This window comes from Oncorhynchus clarkii, chromosome 3, assembly GCF_045791955.1.
Source record: "Oncorhynchus clarkii lewisi isolate Uvic-CL-2024 chromosome 3, UVic_Ocla_1.0, whole genome shotgun sequence".
NCBI lineage: Eukaryota > Metazoa > Chordata > Actinopteri > Salmoniformes > Salmonidae > Oncorhynchus > Oncorhynchus clarkii.
The window spans coordinates 58,244,062-58,268,517 of record NC_092149.1 but is presented as its reverse complement, the minus strand read 5'-3'; the positions used below and the strand labels follow the sequence as shown (position 1 = coordinate 58,268,517).

The following is a 24,456-nucleotide window of genomic DNA, read 5'->3' as shown; positions in this document are numbered from 1 at the left end:
AAAGGTTCATTTCACAAAAACGGTTGACAAACCTCAACAAAGTAGCCAGTAGCCACCATGATCCGCTAACTGACGGTTTCGGAGGACATTTCCTGAATCCACAGAGCTTGGACACGAAGTGAATGTGATCATTTGTGTGGAGCTCCTGTATCGAAACAGAAATGCATCCCATGTTTATGGATGAGTGGCTCTCACTGTAAGGGTAAACGCTCCCTACTTTCTGGTAGATCGCTAGTGACTTTTTTGACATTACGTGAAAGTGCATAAAATACAAGATCCCCCTAATGTAATTAGCCTACACTAAAGGCTCAGCTGTCTAGATACATTTGACTCCTGATAAGTGCACATATCAAAAGGAAATGAATGCTCCATTCAAGTGGAGTCCCAATTCAAATATATGATTTCCCTTTTCTTGTGCTACTGCCGGCTATCTGCAATCACAACAATCCCAAGCCATTGTGTACATCAAACTAGAGCTAAGAGAATGTATCTAGACTAAATGCCACTACCTGCAGTGATTCCCCTATATTAATTTAGCTACCCTTGCCACCGATGCTGAAAGAAATCCTAGGGCAAATACTGACTAGTCGTTGCATATTACTTATCACCCAAAAAGTAAATGACAGAAACAATAAGTATACAGTTCATATGAGGAAATCTGTCAATTGAAATAAATTCACTAGGCCCTAATCTATGAATTTCACAGCTGGGAATACAGGTCACATCTGTTGGTCACAGACAACTTAAAAAATAAAATGGGCCTCAGGATCTCGTCACAGTATTTCTGTGCATTCAAATTGCCATCGATAAAATCCAAATTGTGTTCGTTGTCCGTAGCTTATTCCTGTCCATACCATAACCCCACCGCCACCATGGGGCACTCTGTCAGCGTTGTGAACATCAGCAAACCACTCACCCACACAACGCCATACACGTGGTCTGCGGTTGTGAGGCTGGTTGAATGTACTGCCAAATTCCCTAAGATGACGCTGGAGTCACCTTATGGTAGATAAATTAACATTAAATTATCTGGCAACAGCTCTGTTGGACATTCCTGCAGTCAGCATGCCAATTACACACTCCCTCAAAACTTGCCACATCTGTGTAATGATCATGCTGTTTAATCAGCTTGTTGATATGCCACATCTGTCAGATGGATGGATTATCTTGGCAAAGGAGAAATGCTCACTAACTGGGATGCAAACACATTTGTGCACAACATTTGAGAGAAATAAGCTTTTTGTTCATATGGACATTTTCTGGGATCTTTTATTTCAGCTCCTGAAACATGGGATAAAACTTTATATGTTGTGTTTATATTTTTGTTTGTTCAGTGTATTTTAATCTGGAGGCAGAGTTTATATCCCACTCATCCTCCCAACCACCTAAAACCATTAAGAGCAAACCATCTCAGCAATTAGATCAATATTACACAAGAGGGCACTTTTCCCAGTGTAATCCACCCCGTTTTCAACAATACTGTTTTTACTAAAACATTAAAGCTGCATAATACACGTTTTTTTCTAGAGCAAGTCTACATCTTTTACATCTAGCTAATAAGTTTTGTGCTTGAACTTTTTTTGTTGTTGTTAGGTTTGATAAATGTGAACTTGCTCATTAGTTAGCTAGCTAGCAAACGTTAGCTTGCTAAATGAGCCAGGCAGTCACACACACTTCATATGAAACAAATGGGGTGGTATGTGCAGCACATTGCACACAACACTAAATGCTTTACCAAGCTAGCTATCTAGCAAGATGAATAAATACTTTAATTCACTCACCATTACCCAATACTACCAATGTCAGTTTGCTTGCTAGCTAAACTAAAGTTAGCTAAATGATTAGCATCACCATTTGACAATTAGCACAAGATAGCTAGCTAGCTACTGCACTGGCACTTGGCAGCTAACAGGCAGTTGTTTAATTCCGAAATGAATCCCTTGCTATTTAATAATGTTGCTAACTACACTGGTTATCTAGTTGTGCCCATCTGGCTAAAATCAAAAAGGGTTTAATACAAATTCTAGGTAGCAACATTAGCACATTTTGCTTATTAGCTAACATTCGCTATCTACAGCACACAAGCCAAACATCGCTTATTAACCTTTTTGGAATAGGGGGCAGCATTTTCACTTTTGGATGAATAGTGTGCCCAGAGTAAATTGCCTCCTACTCTGTCCCAGATGCTAATGTATGCATATTATTATTATTATTGGATAGAAAACACTATGAAGTTTCTAAAACTGTTTGAATGATGTCTGTGAGTATAACAGGACTCATATGGCAGGCGAAAACCTGAGAAAAATCCAACCAGGAAGTGGGATATCTGACATTTGTAGTTTTTCAAAGCTTGGCCTACCGAATACACAGTGTCTATGGAGTCAAGTTGCACTTCCTACGGCTTCCACTAGATGTCAACCGTCTTTAGAAACTGGTTTGAGGATTCTACTATAAAGGAGGGGCTCATGAGACCTTTTTGAGTCAGTGGTCTGGCAGAGTGTCTCAGGCTCATGGCGGGTGCTCCCGACAGAGTTAGCTCTTGTTCCAGTGCTAGCTCTTGTTCCAGTGCTTTTCTTCAGACATAGGAATTCTCCGGTTGGAAGCTTATTGATGTTTTATGTTAAGAAAGTTACTGCCACATTGTGGTCTGGACTATTTTTAACGAGGCTTATCCAGGGGGTTGATCTGTGCTGTGACAACACACCAGTATCCTTTAAGTTAAATCATTGTTTGAGAATATGACTTAGTTTAGCTGAAAATGGGTTAAATAAATAAGAACAAGAACAAAAAAGCAGGAAAAATAAGGTATGATGTGAGAAACAAGTAGAAAAACATATCTGAACATTTTTGTCTACCTGCCTGTAAAACATTTTTGCCTTTAAGAGGTCTTGCACGCTGGCTTTAAATAGCTCACTTTCATTTGGCTGTGCAGCAGAAAATGTTTTGCAGTCAGCACTTTGATGAAAGATGCTTAAAGAGCGCAAGTGACAAAGACGGCAACAACATGAGACTGAATTTAATGACAAATAGTTACATGCAAAAATATGGTCATATTCATATTTGTAAGGTAGTAGCTCAATTCACAATGTTTTTTTTTGGCCCCAAACATCTAGATGGATCATTGTAATAAAGTAGGCTATATCCAATTATTTTCAATAGACAGAAACTACCAATGTTCGCCACAAGGGGGCACAACACACATTGCAGCCCTTGCTTTATCACATGTATATAATGTATATAAATAGAGACTATTGATTTAAAACATAATATAAATCTATGATTTTGCTACACCTAGGATAAGAATATAATAGTCAACTAAATCAAGGAGAAACAGCTGCTTACCTGACTCAGAGAGGGCTTGGACCCCGCCATTGGACATCATGGGAGGCAATCCTGCCCTGCCTCTGAAGTGGGGGTTGCCTTGCGCCTGGGATGGTTTCTGATAAAGTCCAAACTGCTGCTGCTGGTGAGGGTTTGGGTTTCCCTGCATCGACCCCATGGCTGCATGTTGTCCACCATTGTAACCCAACACCCCAAAGTTTCCAGTTAAGGTGGGGTCCTGCATTTGATTTATTGGCCTGTTGAACTGCTCCATGTTTAGATCCTGGCCTGAAATCTGACCATCACTGTTCATGTTCTGGAAGCCACGGATCTTCGCTCTGCCCTGGATTTGATGCCCCTGCAAGCTCTGCTGCAAAGTCGACATCTGAGGCAAAGCTTCCTCCAAGAAGGGAGATTTGCCAGATTTGGCCGGGCTTTGGCCCACGTGGCTTGGCCCATTGTGGGCACTTTGGTGGCTCATGGACTGGAGTAGCTGGGCCATGGAGGTGTTTGGGGGCAAACAACCCTGCTGCAACATTCTCCTCAAAGTCTCTGGAAAGCTAGATGAACTAGATCTAGAGCCACCCATTGGATGCTTGAGCACGTCGAAAGCCCTGTCATTGTTGATGCCACCACTGCTGCCATCACTGGACAGTTTGCGCTTGCGATTTGCCTCTCTTTGCTGAACCATACCCATGAGTTTGTCTCTTAGTGCTGCTCTTCCGCTTTGAAATTCGCTCGCCAACGGCCCAGGATTAGGTAGATATCTCTGGTTTAAAGTGCTGTGTCCATCTAGGTTCCCACCTCTTCCTCCACCAACTAGCCCTGGGTGTCCCAAATTGCTGCCACTGCGAGCCTCTGCGCCTGCACCCAATGTGCTGTCGGTATGTTTGTTTTGATTAACTAGCTGTGCTTTCGCTGCTGCTGAAAGTAGACTACTTGCTGGGAAGGAAGCAGGATTCTGCTGATCTAACATCTGGTTAAGGGGCATTCCTACCGAGTGATTCTTTTGAATGATACTATCAGATCCGGGAGCTGGACGGTACATGGAGTTGGGATGCCTGCTTAGACAAATGTTCATCCCCCCTGGCAGTTGGTTGGGGGTATCGTTCAAGTGATGGAGTTTGTCCATCTTATATGCAGAACCTTGTGGCATTGCAGGTCGAGGGGACCCCGAGGAGGCCTGAGAGGACCGGGGAAGTGGCTTTGAACCCCCACAAGGAACCTGGAGCCCCCTTGTGGGGTGAGCGAAGCTACCATGTTCAGAAGAACTGGATAAGCAACGTGAGCGGTGGGGTGACTCCACCTTGGCGAGGACAGGCCCAGCCATATGTGCTGGGGACATGATAGGTGAGGATGAGGCGGATGACAGGTTAGGGTGGTGCTGGACCCTATGGCCATGCCCAACAGGTCCAGACTTCCCAGTTGGCAAGGGCAGGTTGCTGGGCAAAGGGACACTGGCAGGGGGGATGTTTACATTCATTGGTGGTACCTGAGATTGGGCATTGTGTTGGAGGCCAGATATGTTTAGCACTAAGGGACCCTGGCTAGGAGCCTTGCTTGGAATTGGGTCCAGGATACCAAGAGGGTCCTTCTCAGAGGTCACCTGCTTTTTCTGCAGGATGCAGGGAGGGAGCTGAGACAGGGAAAAGTGCGACTGTGGGTGGCATGCAGGCTGGGGCTTGTGTTGAAAGTCGTGGGGGAAGCTGCAGGAGGGCTGCAAATTGAGGCTTTTGGCATTGACGGCAGGGGAATTTGGTACATTAGTCCTTCCTGACATGGCACACGAGGGCTGGGAGGCCGAAGGCGAGCCGTGGTGCAGGATACTGGGTGGTGAGAGATGGGTAAAACGATCACCGTTCATATGGACAGAGCCTGGGCTGCAAGCTCCATGAAAACCAAGCATATTGGGGTCAGGACTCCCCAGAGGTTCAGTCCTTGGGGAGGGAGCCCTATCACCATAATGCTGTGAGCAACATGAATTGGAGGAGGAGGGGCTGAGCAGGACACTGTGGCGGCTGTGATAGGGTGACCGTTGTTGGCTACTGTGTTCGCTTCCCCCCAGCCTTGTCCTGCTGTACCCCAAGTACAGATCCCTCTGAGGGGGAGAATCCAGTTCATGGTTATAGTACTGTTGACCAGAAACTGACATTCCTGTCTTGTTGGGATTCCTGCCATCAAGAGCCACAGAGTTGGGTGGACCATTGTGCATATTGTTCCTTATTGCTTGATGACTCAAAGGACCCATAGCTGCAGTGCCTGCAAAGCAAAGTAAACTTGTATCAATCTTTGAAATTACTTTTATCATCTCAGATGAGATAATTATATGTAATTAATTCAGCATCGTCAATTCAGACCTTACAGAAATTCCCAAAACAAATCAACAATTAACAGTTCTGAATTGACAACAGAAACCCGATCTTTAGAGAAAACATAAAACATCAGCTAAGCAGACAGTTGAATCTAAATGATATGTGTATGCATGTTCTTCAGACAGCATCACATTTTCACTTATTTTTTATAACATGCTGACAGAGCAGCAATTCACTGCAGTCCTTTGCTGTGAAAATACTGCACAGACAGATGATTTCTGTCTGAGCTGGTCTCAATAGGTCATAAGGTTATTCTCTTTAATTTAAAATTTCTATATGGCAATATGTTAAAACAGAACAAAACTAGCTGAGAATGCACAGATTGTCATGTCATTATATCAAGTTACACCGATTGGAGAGTAAAAGCCATTAAGTGACACTGGCTTTCATCATCAAATGACACCCTTATGCAAAATATCATAAATAACTGGTGTTTAGGCCTATTTCAGCATTTGATCAGATATGAGACATTGAACTTCATAATCAATAAGTCACACAAATGGATGGATCTTTCCTAGGGAGCTAGTTGCATCTCAAATTGACAATATTTCTTTCACATACCAGTGCCAACACTGGCCAGAGCGGGGTGTGGTGACTCCATGCTCCTGCGCAGGGTTGCCACGGTGATGACCTTCCTCTTGTGGATACACAGCTTGGTGACATTAGCATCGGCTCTGGCATCCTCAACAGTCCTCTGCTTGACAGCCGCCCCGGTGTCAAAGTTGAATATCTGAGGGGAGTGAAAGATGTTAGCGTCTGGGTGTGCCTACTCTTATCAATACACTATGCATGCGTTACTTCCTCTCTCCTCCAGTCCTGGCTACAGTAAGAAGTGTGTTAGTGTTCAGTAGTGTGTGTAGTGCATTTTCCTTTGAACTTAAATGACCCATCTACCAGGAGTGGCCCCACATTCAGGCCTGCTCACCTTATGAATGATGAGAGGACACTCCAGGCCACACTTACAGGTGCCATCAGTCAGCAGGTAGCTCTTCACCTGCTCCAGACAGGCTAGGACTAAGCCACTGGGACTGGAATGTGGAAATCGGAGAGATTGTGAGTGACTAATGTAACAGCATAGCACAACCACAGCCAAATAAAAGACAGTTTGCATCTGAAATGCCCCCCTATTCCCACAGTAGGCCTATAGTGGTTCTGGTCAAAAGTAGTGCGCTATACAGGGAATAAGGTACCATTTCGGACTAAACCATACACATTCAATTATATCAAATGACCTGGATAAAGTAGTCAGTCACAGCAAAAAAGGAAATCTCCCAAAACATAGGATGAACACAATACCATGAAAACAGCTCACCTTTATAATGACAAGTGCCATCAGCTTAAAAGGCTTGGTTCGAAAGAAAAAAAACACATTCATTTCAAACTCAATGAAAGTAAGGGAGAGAAAAGCAGCTGGTGGGTGGAATTATGGTGCCATAAAACATGGCTCCCGACAGCATTTCATAGTTTGTCAGAGGACAATTTTCTCTGTATGAGACAGTCACTGATCTCAAACATTCTTCTCCTCAAGGCCATGTAGCCCAGATCTGCCCACCAGAGAGGGAATATACTTCATATGAAGAGGGAGGGAGGTAATATTAGACTCTCTGGAAGGTGTTATGCTTGACTAGCTCTGGTGTTGAAACATTTCCCTTCAACCCCATGGACAGAAAATGGATGGAAGTGACTTTTTCTGCCTTTCAATAAAGGCAATGGACTACGGCGTTATTGTGGTCAGCCCTATTAGGGTAAAAGACAGATATGACAAGTCGTTCCACCTCAAAAAGCACAAGAAAGAGGATTGTCACCCACTATCCAAGATTCATCTGAAATTGTTTCTGTAGTTAGAAACAGATAAGCATTTCTGCAACATTATTTTGTTGAAAGATAATTCCATTCCTGAAAAATTAAGTTAATTGACTGCAGACAAATTGCCCATTTCAATTTGTTGGATTCGTAAACTACTCAATAAACATAGTACCAGTCATCCGATTTGGACCGAACCTCTTCTTAACAAAGATTAAGACGAGGGGATTCCAAATTAATGGACAAAAGCTACCCATGGACCCCCCAAACCCCACACCAAGTCCACCCCAAAGGCCAGTGTACAGTATCAGTTCTGTATGTTTGACAAGTAGTATAAAGCTGCGGCTTGGAGTACTGGTTATTCATTCTATGTAATGTATTCATAGTGAGCTTGGTGATGTTTTTCCCCCCCCCCACTGTTCAGAGAAATTTGCCATAGAAGTCACTTGCCCCCCCCCATAAATTTGTGTGAAAGTACCAGGTTTTGCCCTCTAGATGCCACTGTTCCTGCTATTGCCACACCTCTATATATATATATCAATATTAATCAATAAACACACCATATCAAATGGTAAGTTACATGAAAAGATTGAGCAGTAGAAAATTGAGTGTATATTAGAAATTGGTACTGTAGAAGGAAAGAGTTCATTACCCTAAGTTCAGATTGGGGAGACTAGAGACCACAGGCTAGTTTAAATAGAGGTAGAGCAGGTCTTACCTTATGTAGACAACCCCGCTGTGGGTGATTCTGCGCTGCCAACCTATAGGGACTTCAGCCGGGGGCTGCTTCCCCTCAGCACACAGCCCCTCCTTCTTGGTTCTGTTCATTGTCCACTCCTTAGGTCCTCACAACTACACCCTTGCGATGTGAGATATCACAAGTCTGTCAGAGTGCTCAGACTAGTGTGCGTCATCCTGGGGTCTCTCAGGAGTAAACTGACCAACCAAGAGAGGATGAGCTACAACAGCTTCGCTGCCGGAACTGCTAACTGCCAATCCCACCGTCGCCTGCCTCTTCCGTGGACAGGTTCACTGTGGAACCAGACTTTTGAGGCCCTTCGTCCCCATCCTGTTTATTGCCGACATTTTTAAAACCCCATTTTCATCAGTCTTTGTGAGGAGGCCATGGTAGTCGTGGGGGGTCCTGGGGACATTGGGATGAGTGGTCTGAGGGAACTTGAAGTAGAGTTGCCCAAGCTACCTCTCTCACAGACCAATGGAGACTTTTCACTTTCAGTTCACAGAATCTGCTATTGGACAAATCTGGATGGATCTGGTCATGATATGATGATGTGAGTTCTGGCTGACACTAACTGCAGCTGCTGCGACCTTAGAACTCATAGTTGCAGGATCCGTCAGCATGACATCATCCCAGAGTTGATAACGGATAAGAGCAGACACTGTCCCATATATTCCAACCTGTAAAACAAGTCAAAAGTAACACGATCAAATTGACTACAAAAACTTTTGGGAATATATTTCTATCCTACATAACAAAAGGAGTATTGATCTTATTGAGAAGAATATTCCTAAATATATCCCACACAAGACAGGAATGATCCCTCATGACACCCAGAAAAAATAATAATGATTTTGGGGATTTTCAAAAAATGTAATCCATAGAATGAATAGTCCTTTGGAAGGATTGTTGACATATTTTTGGCAGTTCTATCTAATAGCATAATTGGGAAATAATTACTAAAAGTTGTGATATTTATTGCATTTTGGCATTACCCGGACCTCCTTTAAAACTCCATGGTGTTTTCATCTCTAGGTGCTACAAAGTAAATTGGTTTGGTATCATATGAAGCTTTACAGCTTGATGTTTACTTTGTAGCACCTACAGATTAAACAGTAATATGTTAAACTTCAATAACTTTCATAATAACTCATTTATGAATATAATAAAATAAAAATTTTTAGATGTAGATTTAAAAATATATATATTGTTAAACATAATATATTCTATAGGCAAATCAAAGTTCCAGAGTGGGATCTCTGCTACTTTTAGAGTTATGATCCAATTTGTAAGCATTGTCAACAGAGTGAATGTGAAAATGGATTCAAAATAGTTGCCCTCTGCTAGTGATTTGCAGGATGTGCAAAGGAGGGCTGTGGTTGGTTACATTGCCTACTATGACAATTTATCTGTTTAAAATGGGCCATAACTTTTAAACTATCAGAGATCCCACTCAAACCTTGATATGTCCATAGAGTATATTTATGTTCAACAATATATTTAAAACATTTGTATTATTTTTTATATAGATGTTTATATTTTTCAATATTCATAAATTAATATTATTTTAAAAAATATCAAAATACTACTAATATTACAGAGCAAGCTGTAAAGCTTCAAATGACACCAATTTTTACTTTGTAGCATTTACAGATGAAACATGGAGTCTTATGGAGAAACACATCCAGATGTCCAAAATATCCAATCTCTGAGTAATTATTTCTCAATTATGCTTTAACATAAACATTTAAAATATATATATCCTTCTTCCAAAGGACTATTCTATTCAATACATTGTGAAAATTCCCCAAAATATGGTGAGTTTTTGTCTGGATTTCGTGAGGACTCACAGGTGTTCCACAACATTTGCATAGTACCCAATAATGTCAAATCAAAGTTCACTGGTCGGTGTACACAGACTTGCAGGCGTTATAGCAGGTGCAGGGAAATGCTTATGTTACTATCTCCAACATTGAAATAGAATGTCTCTCAAATTTAATTAAAAAAAATATATCAACCGAAAATAAGAAACAACAATTCTTAGTAGATATATAAGAGTGAGCATGTATGAAAATCCACAATATGGGGTGTGTATAGACAGTATATAATTTGGAAAAGAAAATGCTATGTACAGAAGTAGGGATATTAGGATGTGCCATGTCGAGAATATATTATATAAACAGAATAGGAGGTAACCAGCATTCAATGAGTCTATATACATGAGGCATTAGTTTCGAGGTGCAGGGCTGAGTACCAGATAGGAAGCCCGGCTAGTGAAGGTCATGTCAAAAAAAGTTTTTCCCGGGGTGTGATGTAATATGGAGGACCCGGCAAGCCAGCCTATTCCCTATAATGTAAACTCCAACAGAAATAACTTCAAATCTATAACTTCAAATTAAACCAAATCTTTTGCACTCATGACTACTGGTTTCAATTTATTTTCAGCCAACTTACAAGCCAATACTTTATAAATGTTTGTTACAAACCAGCTAGCCAACTAAGCTGCTAACGCTAGCCCTGCCAGCCTTCTAACGTTACGTTAGCATGGAATGAGTCAGCCAGTTGCTATCAACACCTAGTTTACAGCTACATTAAAGTAAACCAAAGTTTTGGAAATACATAACGCCATCTAACCAGTTATCAAAGAATGTTAGCTGAGTTACACTGAGTGTACAAAACATTAAGGACACCTTCATAACATTGATTTTTCACTCCCCCATTTTGCCCTCAGAACAGCCTCAATTTTTCGGAGAATGAACTCTGGCCCAGATCCAATGATTTCGACAGTTGGCTAGATGTCCTTTGGTGGTGGACCATTCTTGATACACATGGGAAACCGCTGAATGGCACAAATACAGAATCCAGGTCTCAATTGTCTCAAAGCTTAAAAATCCTTGTTTAACCTGTCTCCTCCCCTTCATCTACACTGATTGAAGTGGATTTAACAAGCAACATCAATACGGGATCAATAGCTTTCACCTGGTCAGTCTGTCATGAATGTTTTGTACACACAGTTATTTTTATTTACTTATTTTTTTGAACCTTTATTTAACTAGGCAAGTCAGTTAAGAACAAATTCTTATTTTCAGGGGCAGAACGACAGATTTGTACTTTGTCAGCTTGGGGATTCAAACTTGCAACCTTTCGGTTACTAGCCCAACGCTCTAACCACTAGGCTACCCTGCCGCCCCCATCTTAGCCAGCAAGCTAGCCAGCCAGCTAATGTTAGTTATTAGCCTAGCCAACCACCTCAGTTATGGTCGGCAAGCTAGATCCCAACTACTAGAGACCAGATAGAACACAACTAAAACATAACTGCAGATTAAAAGAAAACCGATCAGAAACGTGCATATTGATGGTTGGTGCTTTTAAAACTGAAAAAAATAAAAATAGTAAGAGTGCAGGCTGAGTTAGCTACCAAAGCTAAGGGGAGGCGGGCGCTTCACCGGGCCAAAATACAAAATGGATAGATTCCAGATTTCAGTCAGCTAGTGCGCTAGCACGAAGGAAAGTTGGGAAAAGTTAGAAATCTCCCATAGCCTACTTCTCAGAGAACATGCAGAAAAGTGGACAAATCAAAAGGAGAATAGATGAGGTACTAGATAGAGAGCAAGCAGGTATGATTTTCTCTTTCGTTTTGAGCCCAATGGTAAGAAAGCACCAGAGCATGCCATGCGAATGGGTTCCCCCTAGAAAGCACAGCCATAAAGTAAGTGTATAGCATGGGATGTAGCTAATGTAAGTCAGCTTGAGTGAGCTCGGTAGCACATAATATGAACTCGGTAGCAGAGTAGATCCTCCATATGACGTCAAGAAATAGTGCATTGTGAGTAGTTTAGATGTTATCCGGAAGTCAATAAATATGTAATAACCCAAAAACATAGCTATGTTTGTACTTCTAGGTAATCAGATGGTACTACAACTCAAGTCTTTGACCACACTTTTGTTACACGGGTGAGAAAAACTCATGCTTCCTGCTCTTTAAGAGCGTTGAGCCAGTAACAAAATGGGTCGCTGGTTCGAATCCCCGAGCCGACTAGGAGAAAAATATGTCTATGTGCCCTTGAGCAAGGCACTTAACCCTAATTGCTCCTGTAAGTCACTCTGGACAAAAGTGTCTGCTATATGATCAAAATGTAAATGCAAAAATGCAATAGAAGCAGTTTCTCAGTTCTGGCTCTGATGCACCTGTACCATTTCTGTCTGCTAGATGGTAACAGAGTGAACAGACCGCTGTTGCTTCATCTTTACCATGGTGTCGGTGTGGTGGGACCATTTCAGGTCCTCAGTGATGTGTACGCCAAGGAACTTGAAGCTTTTGGCCCGTTGATGTGCATAAGGGCGTGCTCCCTCTTCGGTCTCCGCCAGGGCTCTAAACCTCCTCCCTGTAGGCTGTCTCATCGTTGTTGTTAATTAGGCCTACCACTGTCGGGTCGTCACCAAACGTGACGATTGAGTTGGAGTTGTGCGTAGCCACGCAGTCATAGGTGAACAGGGAGTGCAGGAGGACCTGAGCACACACCCCTGTGGGGCCCCCTTGTTGGGGATAAGCATGGAGGAAGGGTTGCTGCCTACCCTCACCCCCTCAGGAAGTCCAGGACCCAATTGCACAGGGAGTTCAGACCCAGGGCCCTGAGCTAGGTGGGATGGGGCGGTGTACACGAGGATCTGTATGCAAATGTACACGCAATTTGAAGTACTGTAGTGTTTTAGTAGTACTGTAGTGGTAGCTGTATTAGGGTATATGCTGAGTGAATGGTTAGAAAATCATAATGGATGCCATCGTTTCAGGCACTGATGTCACTCTGAATAGCCTCTATAGGGCTTACTCATACTTAGTCACCACGGCGAAGTGCCTGTCTATCTACCTCCTCCCATCCCCCTTTTTAATCAAGCCCTCCACGGGCCAATACCTTATGATGAGATCACCAGTGGCAACAAGATGGTAATATACAGGGGGACTGTGCAGTCTTTATTCGTTTTCTGTCTACCACAGCCATTTGTAGGTGGGTGGATTTGGAGGGCATAGTATTTGATTTTTTATATTTTTTAATTTCAACAGGATACTTGCGATACTGTCACATGAATGGTCAAATCGGTCTCATATCTCTCATAACCATCAGAAACCTTGGGCCAAAAAGACATTGTGAATTCCCTTGCTGAAAGAGTAAGGGTTACAATGGGCTGCCCAGGGGCTAAAACACTCGATAGCCCTTTGTGTCTGCTGGACTGTGGAGTGCTCGGTTTTCGCCGCCTGGCCTGTCATACCGACAACTTATCTGTAACTCTGGGGCAAAATAAACATCAGCACTCTGGTATTGCATTACAGAGAGTGTGAATCACACTCGCTGTGCACTTCCTGTGACGGATGACTCATCCACACAGCCAAGCGTGCACAGAAAACGCTTGGAATTAAGGCTAGGGCTCCTTCCTTTGCCTAGATACCAATACCAAATGCCTTGGTATTAAATCAGAGTACAGCACTCACATAACACATCTATATAGAATTGTTCCATGTATGAGAGCAGTGTTAGTCAGGACTGTGGCACAGTCAGTCACCCTTGGGATGTCTGAAAGAGGACAAACCAAGAAAAGCAAAGGCTAATATTCAGATCTGATTGCTAGCCTAGATACACTGTGCCATCCTTTATTTTCACAGTTGACTGAAACCTGCACAATGTCAACATAAGCACAAGTATGGAAGTAATATTGTACAACAAACATTGAATGTTTGTGTAATTTGAGGCTGTACCATGTTTTACCCTACATAGTATGTGGGTCTGAAAACAAAAAGGCACATTTGTGGAGCCCGATGGGCCTACTACTCCCTCCACACATGATAAATCACCCACAAAAGAGTGCATAGCTCTCTAGTGTTCCACCACTGCTCCATAGCTTGGAGGGAAACAGAGCGAGTTGAAAAATAGGCCAGCCTGTCTTGGATGCAAGGTAGCAGTCCCAAAGGGGGGTGTGGGAGGGCTCAGTGGTAGATTCAACAGCTCCAAATATTTTGGCAGTGTATAGTTTCAGAGACACAGTACATGGACACAGTATCTCTACCTGTGATATTGTGAACAAACAATCCAATTCCATGCCAGATGAGAAAACGGGTTGACCAAGTATAGTAGAACAAAATGTAATGAAGCCTTAATAACCATTGAGAGCTTAGCCAAAAATAATGGAAAGCAGAAATCAGAAATCTGCTTCAATGTTTAATGACAGACTCAAATGACACATGATTATAAAAACAGAAGGTGGAATTCCATTGCTGGCTCATGCCAGCTACATTTACCTGACAGCCTGACGCGTTACTGGACATTAGTAGTCTGTCTGTGCTAAGTATGAGGTTGGAAGGATTTCAAGGCCACAGTCAGTGGAAAGAAGTTAGTCTAGTACACACTCTTTACCTCAAGGGAACCAGTAGAATTCATTAAAACATTTCCCAAGGTTTAGCAAAGGCCTAATGTAGGCTACATAAAACTCTAGCATTAGGGAAAGGGGGATACCTTGTACAACTGAATGCATTCAACTGAAATGTGTCTTCCGCATTTAACCCAACCCCTCTGAATCAGAGAGGTGCATGCAGGGGGCTGCCATAATCGACATCCACGTCTTCAGCGCCAGGGGAACAGTGGGCTAACTGCCTTGCCCAGGGGCAGAAAGACAGATTTTTACCTTGTCAGCTCGGGGATTTGATCCAGCAACCTTTCAGTTACTGGCCTAACGCTCTAACTATTAGCCTTATGTTATTTCATACATTTTTTATTTATTTCACCTTTATTTAACCAGATAAGTAAATTGATAACCAATTCTCATTTGGAATAATGACCAGGCCAAATGGCATAACATTGCAACAGTGAACAGGACAACACACAATACCACCCCAAACCAAATTTGGGAAGGTATTCAGACCCCTCGACTTTTTCCACATTTTGCTACGTTACAGCCTTATTCTAAAATATATTAAATACATTTTCTTCATCAGACAATACCCCACAATGACAATGTAAAAAAAGATTTTTAGATTGTTTTTGCAAATGTATAAAAGCTGAAATACCTTATTTAGATAAGTATTCAGACCCTTTGCTAAAACTCAAAGTTGAGCTCAGGTGCATTCGGTTTCCTTTCATCAACCTTGAGATAATTCTAAAACTTGGGAGTCCATCTGTGGTCAAATCAATTCAAAACCAAGCCATGAGGTCGAAGGAATTGTCTGTAGAGCTCCGAGACAGGATTGTGTTGAAGGAACAGATCTGGGGAAGGGTACAACAACAACAAAAATGTCTGCAGCATTGAAGGTCCCCAAGAACACAGTGGCATCCATCATTCTTAAATGGAAGAAGTTTGGAACCACAGAGACTTTCCTAGAGCTGGCCACTTGGCCAAACTGAGCAATCGTTTGATAAGGGCCTTGGTCAGGCAGGTGACCAAGAACCCGATAGTCACTCTGATAGAGCTCCAGAGTTCCTCTGTGGAGATGGGAGAACCTTCCAGAAGGACAACCATCTATGCAGCACTCCACCAATCAGGCTTTTACGCTAGAGTGGCCGGAAGCCACTCCTCAGTAAAAGGCACATGACAACCCACTTGTAGATTGCCAAAAGGCACCTAAAGACTCTCAGACCACGAGTAACAAGATTCTCTGGTCTGATGAAACCAAGACTGAACTCTTTAGCCTGAATGCCAAGTGTCACATCTGGAGGAAAACTGGCACTATCCCTATGGTGAAGCATGGTGGTGGCACCATCAAGCTAAGGGGATATTTTTCAGTGGCAGGGACTGGGAGACTAGTCAGGGTCGAGGCAAAGATGAACAGAGCAAAGCACAGAGAGATCCTCCATGAAAACCTGCTCCAGAGCGCTCAGGACCTCAGACTGGGGTGAGGGTTAACCTTTCTAAAAAAAACTATTTTGATTTGTCATAATGAGATGTGCAGATTGATGAGAATTTTTTTTAGAATAATGCTGTAATATAACAAAATGTGAAAAAAGTCAAGAAGTTGGAATACTTTACGAATACACTGTATATACAAAAGGTACAAATTCATCAACTATACAATGAGACACATTCACAGTAGGTTGGAGCAAAGACCACGATAACTGGCCAAAAAAAATGGCAACAGAGCAGACTTAAATCATGAGCAGGTACATTAATAAGCTAGCAGCTGGGCATGTCAAAAAATATCTGAGCACTAACATGTGAATTTCATAGGAGCACATCAAATTTGGAGTCAAATTAATTACATTTACCATTTTCCCATCCTAAAAAAATAGGAATAAGCAAAGGCTTTGATTTCTTGTCAAACTGGAAAAGGTGGTCTTAGAAAACATTTAGCAGAAAGTCTTCAGGCAACTAATGTCTTTATATTTAGTTTTGTTGAAATATTTAGTTAATTTGTGACCCGTTTCAAGAAGCTAGACGTAGGTCGCACGCCACTATCTTACAAGAGGCATAACATGTGTTTTCTTTTTTGCTTTTCAAAATGTGTTTTGTTTTGGCAGAAATGCCCTTCCGGAACATGTGAACTTTCATGTGCCTTATTAACAAAATTGTATCCCATCTGTAAATACAAATACAATTGTTAAATTATGAGCCTAGTTGGTTTAGCCACAGAAAAAAGACAGGAATCTTCCCATTTGAAAGACTGACATAATAGATGGGCTGGACATACTGAGAGAGGAGTTTGGATTGCTGCCATGTAGCACACTTCTGCCTATAACATGAACTGCTCAGTATGTGTCAGTAATCCTTGCTACCGCAGATTCTTTGCAAGATATAAGGTTAGCCATGGATCTGCAAAAAGTGTTGCTACTGCTCTCAACATCATTGCTGCCTAAAATTTAGGCACCGTTGACAAAGCTCAGTGGGAAAAAGTTGTGATGATCAGTGTGAACCCGGAGTGACTTGACATAACAATGGGCCAAACAAGCTGTAGCTAGCTACAAACCAAACGGAAAAGACACGCTGCCGTGAAGCTTTCATTCATGTATACAGGTAAGAGTAACTACGTTTTAATATATTATTTGTTTCAAATTTTGTCTGTAAGTATTTTTCTTTGCAAGTTAAAGCATACTGTTAGCTAGCGAACATTAGCTTAATGGCTCGCAAACTAGCGTTACGTGTACGGTCTGTGTATTAATATTATTAGTATCTCCAAAAAGCCATTTGCATGGCTAGTTATAGCTTAATGTTAGTTAGCTAGCTAACATTGAACCTAGTTGGTTAGCTTTAGCAACCTGCATACTCCAGCATTTCTTGCAGTGGCTAGCTATGGCAATCTGTTTGTACCGTAGCTATGGGTTGGGATTATGGTTAATTAAAAGCCATAATGTATGTATAAACAAAAGACAATGATTGCACGACTCATCAAGTTAGCCAGGTGTGTCTACGGGTGATGATGGCCGTATTTCATGAACATGTGTAATTGTCTACACAATAGTGACCCATCCACTTAGCAGTTCTTTCACATGACCCATCAATTTTGTGTCTGGGTAAGCATCATATAATAATAAAAAAATATTTCTACAATATTTCTACCTGGACACTTTCAAAGTCAGATTAAGGTATAGGCCAAGATAGTGTAATTTAAACCTGGAGTTTTTTCTTATTGTAAAGAGATGGGTGGGGCTAAGGCTTAAGCGGGTTTGAACGATGCTGAATAGGTGTTGACAAAGCGCTCTCCAGTAGGTGTACCAAAACATTCAAGGGCCAAATTCTAAAAAGTAGTTACAAGTTTGTCAACTTTCAAAGCAGAATTACTTTCCCATTATTCCTCAACTGCAGTGTATGATACCATTTTGTCGATCCGAGTCTCTACTTTTATCAGGGTAAAAAAGACAATTTCAAATTTTGCTACATAAGACCGAATCGAGGCTGTGGGTCACATTTGCAGGCAGGCAGGCAGGCAGGCAGGACACATGAAGTCAGAAGTTTAAGTACACTTAGGTTAGGTTTATCAAACACTCAACAATTTCTTGTTAATAAACTACAGTTTTGGCAAGTCGGTTAGGATATCTACTTTGTGCATGACACAAGTAATTGTTTATAGACAGATCATTTCACGTATAATTCACTATATCACAATTCCAGTGGGTCAGAAGTTGACTGTGCCTCTAAACAGTTTGGAAAATTCCAGAAAAATGATGTCATTGCTTTAGAAGCTTCTGATAGGCTAATAGCCATAATTTGAGTCAATTGGAGAGGTACATATGGATGTTTTTCAAGGCCTACCTTCAAACCCAGTGCCTCTTTGCTTAACATCATGGGAAAATCAATAGAAATCAGCCAAGACCTCAGAATTTTTTTTGTAGACCTCCACAAGTCTGGTTCATCCTTGCGAGCAATTTCCAAACGCATGAAGGTACCATGTTCATCTGAACAGACAATAGTACGCAATATAAACACCATGGTACCACGCAGCCGTCATACCTCTCCGGAAGGAGACGCGTTCGGTCTCCTAGAGATGAACGTACTTTGGTTCAAAAAGTGCAGATCAATCCCAGAACAACAACAGCAAAGGACCTTGTGAAGTGCTTTGAAAGGTTGGTAATGGCTCACATCAACACCATTATCCCTGAAACCCTAGATCCACTCCAAATTGCATACCGCCCAAACAGATCCACAGATGATGCAATCTTTATTGCACTCCACATTGCCTTTTCACACCTGGACAAAAGGAACACTTATGTGAGAATGTTGTTCATTGACTACAGCTCAGCGTTCAACACCATAGTACCCTCAAAGCTCAGCACTAAGCTAAGGATCCTGGAACTAAACACATCCCTCAGCAACTGGATCCAAGACTTCCTGACGGGCCGCCCCCAGGTGGTGAGGGTAGGTAGCAACACATCTGCCACGCTGATCCTCAACACTGGAGCTCCTCAGGGGTGCGTGCTCAGTCCCCTCCTGTACTCCCTGTTCACCCACGACTGCATGGCAGCGCACGACTCCAACACCATCATTAAGTTAGCAGACGATACAACGACGAGACAGCATGTAAGGAGGGAGGTCAGAGACCTGGCCGGGTGGTGCCAGAATAACAATTTATCCCTCAACGTAACCAAGACTAAGGAGATGACTGTAGACTACAGGAAAAGGAGGACCGAGCACGCCCCCATTCTCATCGACGGGGCTGAAGTGGAGCAGGTTGAGAGCATCAGTTCCTTGGTGTCCACATCAACAACAAACTAGAATGGTTCAAACACACCAATATAGTCCTGAAGAGGGCACGACAAAGCCTATTCCCCCTCAGGAAACTAAAAAGATTTGGCATGGGTCCTGAGATCCTCAAAAGGTTCTACAGCTGCAACATCGAGAGCATCCTGACTGGTTGCATCACTGCCTGGCACGGCAATTGCTCGGCTTCTGACTGTAAGGCACAACAGAGGGTAGTGCGGACGGCCCAGTACATCACTAGGGCAAAGCTGCCTGCCATCCAGGACCTCTACATCAGGCAGTGTCAGAGGAAGGCCCTAAAAATTGTCAAAGACCCCAGCCAGACCCCAGACCCCAGGCTACTTTTATAGCCTGTCTTTTAACTGTTGTTTTATTTCTTTACTTACCTATTGTTCATCTAATACCTTTTTTGCACTATTGGTTAGAGCCTGTAAGTAAGCATTTCACTGTAAGGTTTACACCTGTTGTATTTGGCGCACATGACAAATAAACTTTGATTTGATGATGCTGGAGGACAGGTACAAAAGTATCTATATCCACAGTAAAAACAAGTCCTATATTGACATAACCTGAAAGGCCGCTCAGCAAGGAAGAAGCCACCACTCCAAAACCGCCATAAAAAAGCCAGACTACGGTTTGCAACTGCACATGGGGACAAAGATGGCCATTTTTGGAGAAATGTTCTCTGGTCTGATGAAACAAGCTATGTTTGGCCATAATGACCATCGTTATGTTTGGAGGAAAAAGGGGGAGCTTCAAGACGAAGAACACCATCCCAACCGTGAAGCACGAGGGTGGCAGCATCTTGTTGTGGGGATGCTTTGCTGCAGGTGGGACTGCTGCACTTCACAAAATAGATGGCATCATGAGGAAAGAAAATTATGTGGATATATTGAAGCAACATCTCAAGATATCAGTCAGGAAGTTAAAGCTTGGTCGCAAATCAAAGTTGTGGCAAAATGGCTTCAGGACAACAAAGTCAAGGTATTGGAGTGGCCATCACAAAGCCCTGACCTCAATCCTATAGAAAATTTGTGGGCAGAACTGAAAAAGTGTGTGCTAGCACAGAGGCCTACAAACCTGACTCAGTTATACCAGCTCTGTCAGGAGGAATGGGCCAAAATTCAGCCAAATTATTGTGGGAAGCTTGTGGAAGGCTACCCGGAACATTTGACCCAAGATAAACAAGTTAAAGGCAATGCTACCAAATATTAATTGAGTGTATGTAAACTTTTGACCCACTGGGAATGTTATGAAAGAAATAAAAGCTGAAATAAGTCACTCTCTACTATTATTCTGACATTTCACATTCTTAAAATAAAGTGGTGATCCTAAGTGACATAAGGGAATCTTTACAAGGATTAAATGTCAGGAATTGTGAAAAACTGAGTTTAAATGTATTTGGCTAAGGTGTATGTAAACTTCCAACTTCAACTGTATAACCATGGAGAATGACATTCACAAATGATCAATTTCTGTATAGTACAGATCGGGGACCCATGATGTCATTCTGTTACCAGGTGTTATTCCACTTCACTTAATCTAGTTCAATAACCAAAATAGATATTTTCTAAGGTGTCATTTCATAGCGGACACCCCATTCTTTCTGCAGACATCTTTGAGCATTAATTCAGAGTAGATATTTAAGAGTTCTTGGTAAACATGGTCAAACTGAGATCTTACCATCATTCTGTTACCAAACTTTACATATGCACTCTGAGTAAGTGTGTTTTTGTAAAATGTTCAGTGCAAGTTGTTAAAAAGTAGTCCTTGTGCATAGTTATGGTTTGTTGAACTTTGCAATCAATGGTTTTTGTTCACATAATGTTAAAGTGAAAAATCAGAGTCTCTTAAAGTGGAATTGCCCAGCTCAGGTAATATGTTTTTGAAGGAGTGTGGTGGGATGAATGTGAATGAAGTTTGTGGGTCTTTTGCAGCTCATTCCAGTCATTTGTGGCAGAAAACTGGAATCAATGACGGCCAAAGGAAGTGAGAGCTTTGGGAATGACCAGTGTGATATCTCTACCAGAGCACAGGTTGCTATTGGTAGTGGAGATGGAGTGAGCTGAGGTCGAGAAGGGACTTGCCTATGATGTCCTTGTAAATAAATTGGCATTTCTACTGGTCAACGGATGCTGTTACCACAGCAAAATGAAAGCCGTAGAGACAACTAGGAATGCAATACTCAGTGCCATCTCCATTCTAATACGATGGTTGAAGCATCTTCTCATTGTATCACGGCAAAATGATAGCAGTCTGCCCATCTGCCCAGAAGATAAAGCCAAGTGAGGTAATGAGTCAAACCTTTTAACTAGATTACACTGAGACACCCCTCCATCAACAGACAGCAGAGCCTCAGTTTGAAAGAGCACCTCTGCCTTGTGTATCATGAAGGATTCCCACATCTCCCATAAACAGAATGTCATTGAATTGGTTTTGCTGTGTTGTGCCATAATTGGAAAGGATTCTGCATCCTTTTTTAAGATTTATGAAACAGGGAAAGTAATAAGCGGTCCGGCGGGATGTAGCCTTTTGTTGTGCTATGAGAGGTTCAACTTCCTCCCAATAGGCTTGGTGGGTATACCGGAGTATTGTAAATAGCCACGGATCATTTTTTCAATACAGTCAGAACTATTTCTTCAAAGTTTTAAAAACATTTGAATATTTGTCGCTACTTTTTAAGCAAAAACATGCAGTCAACTTGTGCAATATGTTAGGAGATAAAGCGGATCACGTTCATTTCACCTATCACTGTATTTTACACTATGAAGATAACTGGTAGTCCCCAGTCACATGGTTGTTCGTTTACAAGCACACAATGACAAGACCGGAGCCTTAAGAGTCACTCACTGTTGTGGTGACCAGGTGATCAAGTTAACCATTTCACGTGAGTTCCAAATATCTCGAATGATCGCCCCAGCGTGAGTTGTTTTCTGCACGTGATGTCAGAATCCACTCACTGTTCAAAAAATTTTGATTATTATGCAACAGGACAGTTAACATGCGCTGCCAGCTAATTATCTATAGACTGTTTCAACTTGTTAGAGAATAATTTGAAATTGACAAGTTTTATTTTCTAACAACAGTTTGAAATGAGGTGTGTTCCACCTGCTCATTAATTCACATAGAAGTAGCCCATTTCAGCATTGCGGGCAATTTATGTCTGGGCCAGACAAACTTCTCTCTTCGAAGAGAGCCCACGCACTTCACTAATGTTTCCGCAGATCAAGTATGCAGACATATGCAGTCTTGCACGAATTGACACATTTTCTGGCTGGCGCTTGCATTGCCTTACTTATTATTTGTAAGGAAAAAAAATACTTTGGACGTGTATGCTTTCCTATCAAAGTAAGTGCATTATTTTCTGTATATATCATGTTGTCGTTTCTACGGTAGCATGAAGAATGTATGTATTTACAGTTCTATTCACATTTTCAAGTACTGGTGACAAATAATGCATTCTGATTATTGCATAGATTGTAATGGACACCTATGATGCGTGTAAAATACTTTTTTGAAGGTTGTACTGATTATAATGAGCTAATGCTAAGCTATTTGCCAGCTACGTGTGGCGCCATGTTTGTTGACATTGCACAATGATTTCTGGGTGTCGCGTAAACGTCTGTCAGACCAAAGATTTTATAATGAGGTGAAGGAATTGTTCACTCATCTTTCGGTGTAAACTTCAGGAAGTGAATGAAGGGAAGTGAAAGCTCGTAGTTGACATACATGCATATTGCAAACAGACCAAACTAATTTTGTCTCCTCCATCTTTAGTTGACACAAAAAAAACAACGGCGCGCACAAACTACCCATCGTCAGATTAATTTTGATTTCTACAAAGTGTTTTACTCAATTTGGATCAATGAGCTCACCCGTGATATGATGAATTATAAATAGTAATTGCTATTAGATCATTCATATTGTGGTTTCTGTCAGTTAAGATTTGTCTAAATATGACCTTGTGTTACATCAATATTTCCTCAGTTAGCGCTAGGACTAATGTAACCTACATTTTCCGGTTTGGATGAATGCGTTATGCTGTCTTTACTTCGATGAATGTCTGAATATTGCATTCAGGACATAACCTTGTAAGGACTGTGTTTGTGCAAAATGTTTTGGTGAAAAAACAGTGTGGCTAGCTCAAATGCTGACTGTTCGGTCAATTGAAGCTGGACGTTCTAATCAAACCGGTTTGAGCGTACGCTGCAGGGACCATTGTAGAATGATCACACCCGTTTGTTGGTACGTGGGAAAAGGTTAAAGTATGGAAGTCACAACTAAATGTTTGCCTGCTAGATATCTTATAACTATTAAGTTAACTGTCTAAAATGTGCTAAATGCCCTGCAGTTTTGCATTTGGTTTGTTATTAATAGGTGGTGAGCCGAAGCATCGCATCTCCTTTAGTTTATGAGATGATCAGTCATTGGTGAGGGTGACGCTGGTTTTTACATAATGTATATTTACTTGTTTATTATTCTGACCACATTTCCATTTGTTAGCAAAGTCAATTATTTTCTCAAAATACTTACTTCATGTTTGCTACCAAATATTAAACAGCAAACCAATCAAAACGTGTGTGCGATCCAGGTACCCTCTCTGCTGATCACGTCTGCCACTCACGTTCTCCGTATCGAAGGTACAAAACACAGCTGATGACATGGGTAAAGTGTGTTATATTCGTAACCTATTTAGTTATAGAAATTTGAAACCAACAATGCAGAGTGTAAAATAACTCCCAACTTTACAAACAGTGCATTCAGAAAGTACTCAGACCCCTTGACTTTTTCCAAATTTTGTTACATTACAGCCTTATTCTAAAATATATTAAAATTGTTCCCCCCCACCCTCAAATCTACACACAATATCCCATAATGACAAAGCAAAACAGGTTTAGAAATATTTACTAATTGATATATTTAAAAAAAATGACATACATAAGAATTCAGACCCTTTACTCAGTACTTTGTTGAAGCACCTTTGGCAGCGATTACAGCCTTGAGTAATATTGGGTATGAAGCTACAAGCTTGTCAGACCTGTATTT

General features: G+C 41.7%; 1 protein-coding gene across 2 annotated transcripts in view; it reads right to left on the bottom strand.

The window, feature by feature from the left end:
- The window catches only part of LOC139400049 (methyl-CpG-binding domain protein 5-like), a 58,742-nt gene that overhangs the window by 5,473 nt on the left and 28,813 nt on the right, over positions 1-24,456 (bottom strand). For both annotated transcript variants that reach the window (XM_071145123.1, XM_071145124.1), the window contains exons 2-5: positions 8,215-8,915; positions 6,619-6,721; positions 6,255-6,423; positions 3,343-5,580 (exon numbers count right to left, since the gene is read on the bottom strand). In XM_071145123.1, the coding sequence (XP_071001224.1) occupies positions 3,343-5,580; positions 6,255-6,423; positions 6,619-6,721; positions 8,215-8,324 (2,620 nt within the window). In that variant the 5' untranslated portion in view covers positions 8,325-8,915. The remainder of the gene's footprint in view (positions 1-3,342; positions 5,581-6,254; positions 6,424-6,618; positions 6,722-8,214; positions 8,916-24,456) is intronic.